This window comes from Nesoenas mayeri, assembly GCF_963082525.1.
Source record: "Nesoenas mayeri genome assembly, contig: SCAFFOLD_154, whole genome shotgun sequence".
Classification (NCBI taxonomy): Eukaryota; Metazoa; Chordata; class Aves; order Columbiformes; family Columbidae; genus Nesoenas; species Nesoenas mayeri.
This window is the reverse complement of record NW_027660028.1, coordinates 47,836-59,902: the sequence shown is the minus strand read 5'-3', so window position 1 is coordinate 59,902 and position 12,067 is coordinate 47,836. Positions and strand designations below refer to the sequence as shown.

The following is a 12,067-nucleotide window of genomic DNA, read 5'->3' as shown; positions in this document are numbered from 1 at the left end:
CCGGAGCCGCCTGCGCTACCTGGAGACGTCGGCGCGGACGCGGCTCAACGTGGACGAGGCGTTCGAGGGGCTGGTGCGCGACGTCAGGTGGGCGGGGCCATGGAGTGGGCGGGGCCATGGAGGGGGTGGGGCTATAGTGTGGGATGAGCAAGTGGTTGGACCCACCGAGGGGGCGGGGCCATGGGGTGGGCGGGGCATTCAGGTGGGCGGGGCTATAAGGAGGGCGAGGCCATCGAGTGGGTAGGGCCGGTGTGTGGGCGGGGCCAAGGGGTGGGCGGGGCCGGTGGGTGGGCGGGGCTATAGGGAGAGCAGGGCCATCGAGTGGGTGGGGCTAGAAGGTGGGCGGGGCCATCGAGTGGATGGGGCCATCGGGTAAGTGTGGCTGGGGTGGGCGGGGCTATCGGGTGGGCGGGGCCAGGGTGGGTGGGACCATTGATTGTGTGGGGCTATTGGGTGGGTGGGATCATCATGTGGGAAGAACCATCGAGGGGGCGGGGCCATGGGGTGGGCGGTGCCACGGTGGGCAGGATGATTAGTAGGGGGACCATCAAGTGGGTGGGGCTATCAGGAGGGCGGGGCCATCGAGTGGGTGGGGCCGGTGGGTGGGCGGGGCCATTGAGTGGGAGGGGCCGGTAGGTGGGCGTGGCCATCGAGTGTGGCCAAGTGGGCGGGGCCATGGGGTGGGCAGGATCATTGGGAGGGCCGGACCATTGACTGGGCGGGGCCGGAAGGTGGGCGGGGCCATGGGGTGGGCGGGGCTACCGGGAAGGCGGGAGCATTGAGCGGGTGGGGCAGGGAAGTGGGCGGGGCCACCGAATAAGTGTGGCCGGGGTGGGCGGAGCCATGGGGTGGGAGGAGCCATGGGGTGGGCGGGGCCGGCAAGTGGGCGGAGCAATGGGATGGGCGGGGCCATGGGGTGGGTGGGACCAAGGTGGGTGGGGCCGGTAGGTGGGCGGGGCCATGGAGTGGGTGGGGCTACCGGGAAGGCGGGGCCATTGAGCGGGTGGGGCAGGGAAGTGGGCGGGGCCACCGAATAAGTGTGGCCGGGGTGGGCGGAGCAATGAGGTGGGCGGGGCTATCGGGTGGGCGGGGCCAGGGTGGGTGGGACCATCGAGTGGGTGGGGCTATCGGGTGGGGTGATATCATCATGAGGGAGGAAACATCGAGTGGGCAGGGCCATAGAGTGGGCGGGGCCATAAGGTGGGCGGGGCCAGGGTGGGCAGGATGGTCGTAGTGGGCGGGGCTATCAGAGGGCGGGGCCATGGGGTGGCTGGGGCCAGCAGGTGGGCGGGGCCATCGAATAAGTGTGGCCGGGGTGGGCGGGGCCACGGGGTGGGGCCATTGAGTGGGCGGGGTCTTTGGGTGGGCGGGGCCATGGAGTGGGCGGGGCAGGCAGGTGAGCGGGGCCACCGGTAAGTGTGGTCGGGGTGGGCGGGGGTCATGGGGTGGGCGGTGCCGTGGGGTGGGCGTGGCCATGGGGTGGGCGGAGCCGTGGGGTTGGAGCCATCAGGTGGGCGGTGTCAAGGTGGGTGGGGCCATTGAGTGGGCGGTTCCGTGGGGTGGGCGGGGTCATTGCTTGGGCGGGACAAGCAAGTGGGTGGAGCCATCAGGTGGGCGGGGCCATCGGATGGGCGTGGCCGTCAGGTGGGCGTGGTCTGTGACGTCACCCCCCCCGCAGGCGCTTCCGGGAGCAGCAGAAGCCGCCACCGCCCCCCCCCCGCCCCACCCCGTGGGAAAAGCCCCTCCCCCCGCTGCCCCTGCGCCCCCATCTGACCCCAACCCCCCCCCCCCCCACCCCCCCCTCCGACCTCCAACCCCCCCCCCCCCCACTGCCCCTCCCCCTTCACTGCCCCCCGCCCCCCCACTTTGGGGTCCCCCAGGTTTTGGGGTTCCCCCCCCCCCCCCGGCTTCACTCAGACACATCCCCCCCCCCAACCCGGGAGGGGGGACACGCCCCCCCCCCCCCCCCCCCCCGTGTCACGAGTTTTGGGGTCACTGGGCCCCCCCACTGTAAATACCATTAAAGCACCTTAAACCGCTGAGAGCCCCCCAAGTCTGAGCCCCCCAAGTCATGAGACCCCCCCCAAATCGTGTGACCCCCCCAATATGAGACCCTCAAGTCATTAGAGCCCCCCAATATCTGAGCCCCCCCCAAAGTCATGTGACCTCCCCTGATATCTGAGCCCCCCAAGTCATCAGACCCCCCCCAAAGTCATGTGACCCCCAAGTCTGAGTCCCCCAAGTCATGATCCCCCCCCAGTCATGTGATCCCCCCAGTCATGTGACCCCCCCAGTCATGTGACCCCCAAGTCTGAGCCCCCCAAGTCATGAGCCCCCCCCAAGTCATGTGACCCTCAAGTCTGAGCCCCCAAGTCATTAGAGCCCCCCCAGTCATGTGACCCCCAAGTCTGAGCCCCCCAAGTCATGAGACCCCCCCCAGTCATGTGACCCCCAAGTCTGAGCCCCCCCAAGTCATGTGACCTCCCCTGATATCTGAGCCCCCCAAGTCATCAGACCCCCCCAAAGTCATGTGACCCCCAAGTCATGAGAGCCCCCCAGTCACGTGACCCCCAAGTCTGAGCCCCCCAAGTCATGAGCCCCCCCTAAGTCATGTGACCCTCAAGTCTGAGCCCCCAAGTCATTAGAGCCCCCCTCCAAGTCACGTGACCTCCCCCAATATCTGAGCCCCCCAGTCATGTGACCCCCAAGTCATGTGACCCCTCAGTCATGTGACCCCCAAGTCTGAGCCCCCCAAGTCATCAGACTCCCCCCAAGTCACGTGACCTCCCCCAATATCTGAGCCCCCCAAGTCATGAGCCTCCCCTCAAGTCATGTGACCCCCCCCAGTCATGTGACACCCTGAGTCTAAGCCCCCCAAGCATGAGCCCCCCCCAAGTCATGTGACCCTCCCAGTCATGTGACCCCCAAGTCTGAGCCCCCCAAGTCATTAGAGGCCCCCCAAGTCATATGACCTCCCCAATATCTGAGCCCCCCAAGTCGGAGCCCCCCAAGTCATGACCCCCCCCAGCCCCCCAAGTCATGACCCCCCCCAAGTCATGTGACCCCCCCCAGTCACGTGACCCCCCCCCCCCCCCCCCAAAAAAGAACCAGACGGAGCCCCTGAACGATAAAAAGGTCTCGGCAACACCCACGACACGAAACACCGTAGAAAAGGGGGGGCGGGGGGACCCCAACCCCCCCAGCGCCCCGGGGGGGGGCGGGTGGACGGGGGGGCGGGGGCGACCCCAATATATATAATAATAATTATAATAATAATTAAAAAAACTGAAATGAAACAGAATGCGGGGGGGGGGGAGGGGGTAAATTGGGGGGGGGTGGGGGAGTTTGGGGGTGCGGGGGGGGGTGGCAAATTGCCCCATAGAGGGGGGAGGGGGGATTTGACCCGGGGGGGGGGCAAATCCGGCCATAATATGATACATAGAGATTTGAGCCTGTACATTATGTACAACCCCCGGGGGGGGGCAGGGACCCCATGGACCCCCCCCCAAATTGGGATGGATTTTGGGGGGGGGGGCGACTTGGCAATAAATAGCACGGGGGGGGGTGGGGTGATGGTGCTTCCCCCCCCCCACCACTTGGCGTGACCCCTTTTTTGACCCCCCCCCATATGTATATACAGGACCCGGGGGGGGGGGGACGGGCTGGTCCCAATTGGGGGGCATAAAGGGACCCAGGAGTTCTGCGCCCCCCCCCCACTAACCCTGTTCATGGACACACAGTGGGGGGGACGCCCCAAAAAGGGACCCAGGCGTCCGGGCCCCCCCCCCCACTTTGCAAAAGGGACCCAGGCGTCCGGGCCCCTCCCTACTTTGCAAAAGGGACCCAGGCGTCCGGGCCCCCCGACTTTGCAAAAGGACCCAGGCGTCCGGGACCCCCCGACTTTGCAAAAGGGATCCAGGCGTCCGGGTTCCCCCCCCATTGCAAAAGGGACCCAGGCGTTCGGGCCCCCCCCCCACTTTGCAAAAGGGACCCAGGCGTCCGGGTTCCGCCCCCCATTGCAAAAGGGACCCAGGCGTTCGGGCCCTCCCACTTTGCAAAAGGGACCCAGGCGTTCGGAGCCCCCCCCTACTTTGCAAAAGGGACCCAGGCGTCCGGGCCCCCCCACTTTGCAAAGGGACCCAGGCGTTCGGGCCCCCCCCTACTTTGCAAAAGGGACCCAGGCGTCCGGGCCCCCCCACTTTGCAAAAGGGACCCAGGCGTCCGGGACCCCCCCACTTTGCAAAAGGGACCCAGGCGTCCGGGCAGGGAGTGGGGGGGTCTAAATAGACATTTATACACATATATATAAATAAGGGCTCTCCGGGGGGGGGGCGCACGGGGGCCCCCCCTCTTTTTGGGTGGGGTCCCCACTTGTCTCTGCCAATGCCCATATCCCCCCCCCCCAAAAAGAGGGGTCAAACCCCCCCCCCATTGGGGGTTGTCCCTAATCCTGGGGGGGGTCCCTGTGTTTAATGGGGGGGGGGTCCCCAATTCTAGGGGGGGGGGGGGGTCTGTGTTTCCAAAGGGGGGGTGGTGACCCTGGTTGGGGGGGGGGGGTCATGGGAATGGGGGGGTCCCTATGGGTGGGGGGGGTCCCATGGTGGGGGTCACCCCATTTTGGGGGGGGGTCACCCCCATCCCGGGGGCTCCATCCTTGTTCTGGGGGGTCTGTCCCCATCCCCTCGTCCTTGTCCCTGGGGGGGTTGTCCCCATTCCTGGGGGGGGGTCCCCATGGCAAGGGGGGACCCTGGTGTCCTGGGGGGTCCCAGGGGGGTCCTGGGGGTCCCAGGGGGTGTCCTGGGGGTCCCGGGTGTCCCAGATGTCCTGGGGGGGTCCTGGTGGTCCTGGGGGGGTCCTGGGGGGTCTCAGGTGTCCCAAGTGTCCTGGGGGGGGTCCCAGGGGGGTCCCGGGGGGTCCTGGTGCTCCTGGGGGTCCTGGTGGTCCCAGGGGGATCCTGGGGGGTCCTGGGGGGTCCTGGTGGTCCCAGGGGGGTCCCAGACGCCTTGGGGGTTCCTGTGGTTCCTGGGGGTCCCCGTTGTCCCGGGGGGGGTCCCAGTTGTCCCGGGGGGTCTTGGGTGTCCTGGTGGTCTTGGGGGTCCCAGTTGTCTTGCGGCTCCTGGGGGTCCCAGGGGGTCCGGGGGGTCCCAGGGGGTCTGGTGGTCCCGGGGGTGTTCTGGGGGGGTCCCAGGTGTCCCAGGGGGGGTCCCAGTTATCCTGGGTGTCCTGATGGTCTTGGGGGTCCTGGATGTCCTGCGGCTCCTGGGGGTCCCAGATGTCCCAGAGGTCCCGGGGGGTCTTGGTGGGTCTGGGGGGGTCCCAGGGTATCCTGGGGGGTCCCAGGTGTCCTGGAGGTCCCGGTGGGTCCTGGTGGTTCCGGGGGGTCCCAGGTGTCCCGGGGGGTCCCAGTGGGTCCGGGGGGTCCTGGGTGTCCCAGTTGTCCTGGGTGTCCTGCAGCTCCTGGGGGTCCCAGATGTCCCAGAGGTACTGGGGGTCTGGGGGTGTCCGGGGGGGTCCCAGGGTGTCCTGGGGGGTCCCAGTTGTCCCGGGTGTCCTGGTGTCCCAGTGGTCCCGGGGGGTCCTGGGTGTCCCAGTTGTCCCGGGTGTCCTGCAGCTCCTGGGGGTCCCAGACGTCCCAGGGGGTCCTGGCGGGTCCGGGGGGGTCCCAGTAGGTCCGGGGGGTCCCAGTTGTCCCGGGTGTCCTGGGGGTCCCGGGGGGTCCTGGGTGTCCCAGTTGTCCTGGGTGTCCTGCGGCTCCTGGGGGTCCCAGATGTCCCAGAGGTCCTGGGGGGTCCTGGTGGGTCCGGGGGGGTCCCAGTGGGTCCGGGGGTCCTGGGCTGGGTGTCCCCAGTGTCCTGGGGGTCCCGGGGTCCTGGGTGTCCCAGTTGTCCTGGGTGTCCTGCAGCTCCTGGGGGTCCCAGACGTCCCAGAGGTCCCGGTGGGTCCCGGCGGGTCCGGGGGTCCCGGGGGGGTCCCGGGGGGGTCCGGGTCACTTGCAGTTGCTCTGCGCCTGCGCCAGGAGGTCGCTGAAGGAGTCGAAGAGCCGCTCCAGCCAGGCCTGGTTGCGCATGCACTGCTGCACCACCTCCTCCTGCCCCAGGTCCTCGTCCTGCCCCTCGATGGCCGACGTCTGGGGGGGCAACATGGGCTCAGGGGGCACCCCGACACCCCTCCGGACACCCCAACACCCCCCGGGGACACCCCATGGGGTCCTCGTCCTGCCCCTCGATGGCCGACGTCTGGGGGGGCACACGGGTCAGGGGGCACCTCGACACCCCATAGGACACCCCAACACCCCCCGGGGACACCCCATGGGGTCCTCGTCCTGCCCCTCGATGGCCGACGTCTGGGGGGGCAACATGGGCTCAGGGGGCACCCCAACACCCCATGGGACACCCCAACACCCCCCCGGACACCCCATGGGGTCCTCGTCCTGCCCCTCGATGGCCGACGGCTGGGGGGGGCAACATGGGGTCAGGGGGCACCCCGACACCCCCGGGACACCCCAACATAGGGACAGCCCGGGGACACCCCATGGGACACCCCATGGGACACCCCAACACCCCCCCGGACACCCCATGGGGTCCTCGTCCTGCCCCTCGATGGCCGACGGCTGGGGGGGCAACATGGGCTCAGGGGGCACCCCAACACCCCCCCGGACACCCCAACACCCCCCAGGGACACCCCGACATGGGGACACCCCGGGGACACCCCATAGGACACCCCGACACCCCCAGGGACACCCCATGGGGTCCTCGTCCTGCCCCTCGATGGCCGACGGCTAGGGCGACACCATGGGGTCAGGGGGCACCCCGACATGGGGACACCCCTGGGACACCCCCAGGGACACCCCATGGGACACCCCAACACCCCCGGGGACACCCCATGGGGTCCTCGTCCTGCCCCTCGATGGCCGACGTCTGGGGGGGCAACGTGGGCTCAGGGGGCACCCCGACACCCCCGGACACCCCAACATAGGGACACCCCATGGGGTCCTCGTCCTGCCCCTCGATGGCCGACGTCTGGGGGGGCAACATGGGCTCAGGGGGCACCCCGACACCCCATGGGACACCCCAACACCCCCCCGGACACCCCATGGGGTCCTCGTCCTGCCCCTCGATGGCCGACGGCTGGGGGGACAGAGGGTTCAGGGGGCACCCCAACACCCCCCCGGACACCCCAACACCCCCCAGGGACACCCCATGGGGTCCTCGTCCTGCCCCTCAATGGCCGACGTCTTGGGGGGCAACATGGGTCAGGGGGCACCCCGGGACACCCCGACATGGGGACACCCCGGGGACACCCCCAGGGACACCCCATGGGACACCCCGACACCCCCCCAGACACCCCATGGGACACCCTGACATCCCCAGGGACACCCCATGGGGTCCTCGTCCTGCCCCTCGATGGCCGACGGCTGGGGGGGCACACGGGTCAGGGGGCACCCCGACATCCCCAGGGACACCCCAACATAGGGACACCCTGGGGACACCCCATGGGACACCCCGACATCCCCGGGGACACCCCATGGGGTCCTCGTCCTGCCCCTCGATGGCCGACGGCTGGGGGGACAACATGGGGTCAGGGGGCACCCCGACACCTCCCTGGACACCCCAACACCCCCCAGACACCCCAACATGGGGACACCCCTGGGACACCCCATGGGGTCCTCGTCCTGCCCCTCAATGGCCGACGTCTGGGGGGGCAACATGGGTCAGGGGACACCCCGACAATGGGGACACCCTGAGGACACCCCATGGGAACACTGGCCATGGGGACTGGGGACACCCTCACCATGGGGACACTGGACATGGGGACACCCCCATGGGGACATCAGCCATGGGGACACCCCATGGGGACACCCCATGGGGACATCAACCATAGGGACATCAGCCATAGGGACATCAGCCATAGGGACACTGGCCATGGGGACACCCTCACCATGGGGACACCAGCCATGGGGACACCCCATGGGGACACCGGCCATGGGGACACCCCACAGAGACACCCCCAGCACAGTGATGGGGAAGGGCCATTGTGGTGGAGGGGTGGGGGGGGGACAGGACATGGGGGGACACGGAGGATGTGGGGGGACATGGGGTGACACATGGGTGACAATGGGGGGACATGGGGGGGACAGGGGGGTGACAGGGGGTGACACAGGGGGTGACAGGGCGTCACCTCGTCCTTGCAGCGCAGGAAGGTGTGGGACTTGTAGTGGTGGACATGGGGTGACACAGGTGACATGGGGTGACATGGGGGTGACACAGAGGGGTGACAGGGGGTGACAGGGGGGTGACACAGGGGACAGGGCGTCACCTCGTCCTTGCAGCGCAGGAAGGTGTGGGACTTGTGGTGGCCATGGGGTGACACGGGGGTGACATGGGGTGACATGGGGTGACACAGGGGGGTGACACAGGTGACACAGGGGTGACATGGGAGTGACATGCGGGTGACAGGGGGTGAGACAGGGGGTGACGTGGTGTCACCTCGTCCTTGCAGAGCAGGAACGTGTGGGACTTGTAGTGGTGGGCATGGGGTGACACAGGGACATGGGGTGACACAGGGAGACATGGGGTGACACGGGGTGACACAGGGGTGACAGGGCGTGACATGGGGTGACACAGGGGGTGACATGGGGTGACACAGGGGGTGACAGGGTGTCACCTCGTCCTTGCAGCGCAGGAAGGTGTGGGACTTGTAGTGGTGGCCATGGGGTGACACAGGGACATGGGGGGACATAGGGTGATACAGGGGTGACACAGGGGGGTGACAGGGGGGGTGATAGGGGGTGACAGGGGGTCACCTCATCCTTGCAGCGCAGGAAGGTGTGGGACTTGTAGTGGTGGACATGGGGTGACACAGGGACATGGGGTGACACAGGTGACACAGATGACACAGGTGACATAGGGGTGACACGGGGGTGACATGGGGGTGACATGGGGGTGACACAGGGGGGTGACATGGGGTGACAAGGGTGACGTGGTGTCACCTCATCCTTGCAGCACAGGAAGGTGTGGGACTTGTAGTGGTGGACATGGGGTGCCACAGGGACATAGGGGGACACGGGGTGACACGGGGTGACACGGTGACACAGGGGGGTGACAGGGGGTGACACAGGGGGGTGACAGGGTGGGGACAGGGGGTCACCTCATCCTTGCAGCACAGGAAGGTGTGGGACTTGTAGTGGTGGACATGGGGTGACACAGGAAGACATGGGGGTGACACAGGTGACACGGGGGTGACACAGGTGACATGAGGTGACACGGTGACACAGGGGGGTGACAGGAGGTGACACAGGGGGTGACATGGGGATGACGGGGTGACACGGGGGGGGACAGGGCGTCACCTCGTCCTTGCAGCGCAGGAAGGTGTGGGACTTGTAGTGGCGGACATGGGGTGACATAAGGACATGGGGTGACAGGGGGTAACATGGGGTGACAGGGGGTGACATGGGGTGACATGGGGGGGACAGGGGGGTGACAGGGGGTGACAGGGGTTGACAGGGTGTCATCTCATCCTTGCAGCGCAGGAAGGTGTGGGACTTGTAGTGGTGGACGTGGGGTGACACGGGGGTGACATGGGGTGACATGGGGTGACACAGGGGGGTGACACAGGTGACACAGGGGTGACATGGGGGTGACATGCGGGTGACAGGGGGTGAGACAGGGGGTGACGTGGTGTCACCTCGTCCTTGCAGAGCAGGAACGTGTGGGACTTGTAGTGGTGGACATGGGGTGACACAGGGACATGGGGTGACACAGGGAGACATGGGGTGACAGGGGGTGACACAGGGGTGACAGGGCGTGACATGGGGTGACACAGGGGGTGACATGGGGTGACAGGGGGTGACATGGTGTCACCTCGTCCTTGCAGCGCAGGAAGGTGTGGGACTTGTAGTGGTGGCCATGGGGTGACACAGGGACATGGGGGGACATAGGGTGATACAGGGGTGACACAGGGGGGTGACAGGGGGGGTGATAGAGGGTGACAGGGTGTCACCTCATCCTTGCAGCGCAGGAAGGTGTGGGACTTGTAGTGGTGGCCATGGGGTGACACAGGGGTGACATGGGGTGACACAGGGACATGGGGTGACACAGGTGACACAGGTGACACGGGGTGACACGGGGGTGACATGGGGGTGACATGGGGGTGACACAGGGGGGTGACATGGGGTGACAAGGGTGACGTGGTGTCACCTCATCCTTGCAGCACAGGAAGGTGTGGGACTTGTAGTGGTGGCCATGGGGTGACACAGGGACATGGGGGGACACGGGGTGACACGAGGTGACACGGTGACACAGGGGGGTGTGACAGGGGGTGACAGGGGGTGACAGGGCGTCACCTCGTCCTTGCAGCGCAGGAACATGTGGTACTTGTAGTGGTGGACATGGGGTGACATAGGGACATGGGGTGACACAGGTGACAGAGGGACATGGGGACACATGGGGGTGACACAGGGGGACATGGGGGTGACACAGGTGACACGGGGGTGACATGGGGTGACAGAGGGTGACACGGGGGGGGACAGGGGTGTCACCTCGTCCTTGCGGCGCAGGAAGGTGTGGGACTTGTAGTGGTGGACATGGGGTGACACAGGGGTGACACAGGTGGCACAGGTGACATGGGGGTGACATGGGGGTGACACTAGTGACACGGGGTGACCCAGGGGGGTGACAGGGTGGGGACAGGGGGGTCACCTCGTCCTTGCAGCGCAGGAAGGTGTGGTACTTGTAGTGGTGCAGCGAGTGGTAGAGCGTGTACAGGAACGACTTCTCCACCTCCACCTTGAACTCCTGCAGGAGGCGCTCACAGCACCGACACCGGCACCCCGGGACCCCCGGGACCCCCCCGGGACCCCCCCGGGACCCCCCCCAACCCACAGGGACCCCCCCGAGATCCCAGAGACACCCCCGAGACCCCCGGGACCCCCCCAACCCACAGGGACCCCCCCCGAGACCCCAGAGACACCCCCGAGACCCCCGGGACCCCCCCAACCCACAGGGACCCCCCCGAGATCCCAGAGACCCCCCAAGACCCAGAGACTCCCCAACCCCCAGGGACCCCCCCTCGAGACCCCAGAGACACCCCAAGACCCCCCCAATACCCCAGAGACCCCCCCAACGCCCAGGGACCCCCCCGAGACCCCAGAGACACCCCCTGAGACCCCCCTGAGACCCCCCTGAGACCTCCGGGACCCCCCCAACCCCCAATGACCCCCCCGAGACCCCAGAGACACCCCCCGAGACCCCCCCAGACCCCCCTGAGACCCCCGGGACCCTCCAACCCCCAAGGACCCCCCCGAGACCCCCCGAGACCCAGAGACCCTCCAACCCCCAGGGACCCCCCCTCGAGACCCCAGAGACACCCCAAGACCCCCCCCAATACCCCAGAGACCCCCCCAACGCCCAGGGACCCCCCCGAGACCCCAGAGACACCCCCTGAGACCCCCCCCGAGACCCCCCTGAGACCTCCGGGACCCCCCCCAACCCCCAATGACCCCCCCGAGACCCCAGCGACCCCCCCAACCCACAGGGACCCCCCCGAGACCCCAGAGACACCCCCGAGACCCCCGGGACCCCCCCAACCCACAGGGACCCCCCCGAGATCCCAGAGACCCCCCAAGACCCAGAGACTTCCCAACCCCCAGGGACCCCCCCTCGAGACCCCAGAGACAGCCCAAGACCCCCCCAATACCCCAGAGACCCCCCCAACGCCCAGGGACCCCCCCGAGACCCCAGAGACAGCCCAAGACCACCCCAATACCCCAGAGACCCCCCCAACGCCCAGGGACCCCCTCGAGACCCCAGAGACACCCCCTGAGACCCCCCCGAGACCCCCCTGAGACCTCCGGGACCCCCCCAACCCCCAATGACCCCCCCGAGACCCCAGAGACACCCCCCGAGACCCTCCCAGACCCCCCTGAGACCCCCGGGACCCCCCAACCTCCAAGGACCCCCCCGAGACCCCCCGAGACCCAGAGACCCCCCAACCCCCAGGGACCCCCCCTCGAGACCCCAGAGACACCCCAAGACCCCCCCAATACCCCAGAGACCCCCCCAACGCCCAG

The 12,067-nt window shown here is 67.7% G+C and overlaps 1 protein-coding gene across 1 annotated transcript in view; it reads right to left on the bottom strand.

The window, feature by feature from the left end:
* Window positions 1–5,147: 5,147 nt before the first annotated feature.
* Window positions 5,148–12,067, bottom strand: part of PRR12 (proline rich 12) — a gene marked incomplete at its 5' end in the record, with an annotated part of 49,028 nt that continues 42,108 nt past the window's right edge. The window contains 2 exon segments of the mRNA XM_080364454.1: window positions 5,148–6,127; window positions 10,698–10,793. Of these exon segments, the coding sequence (XP_080220580.1) occupies window positions 5,987–6,127; window positions 10,698–10,793 (237 nt within the window). The 3' untranslated portion in view covers window positions 5,148–5,986.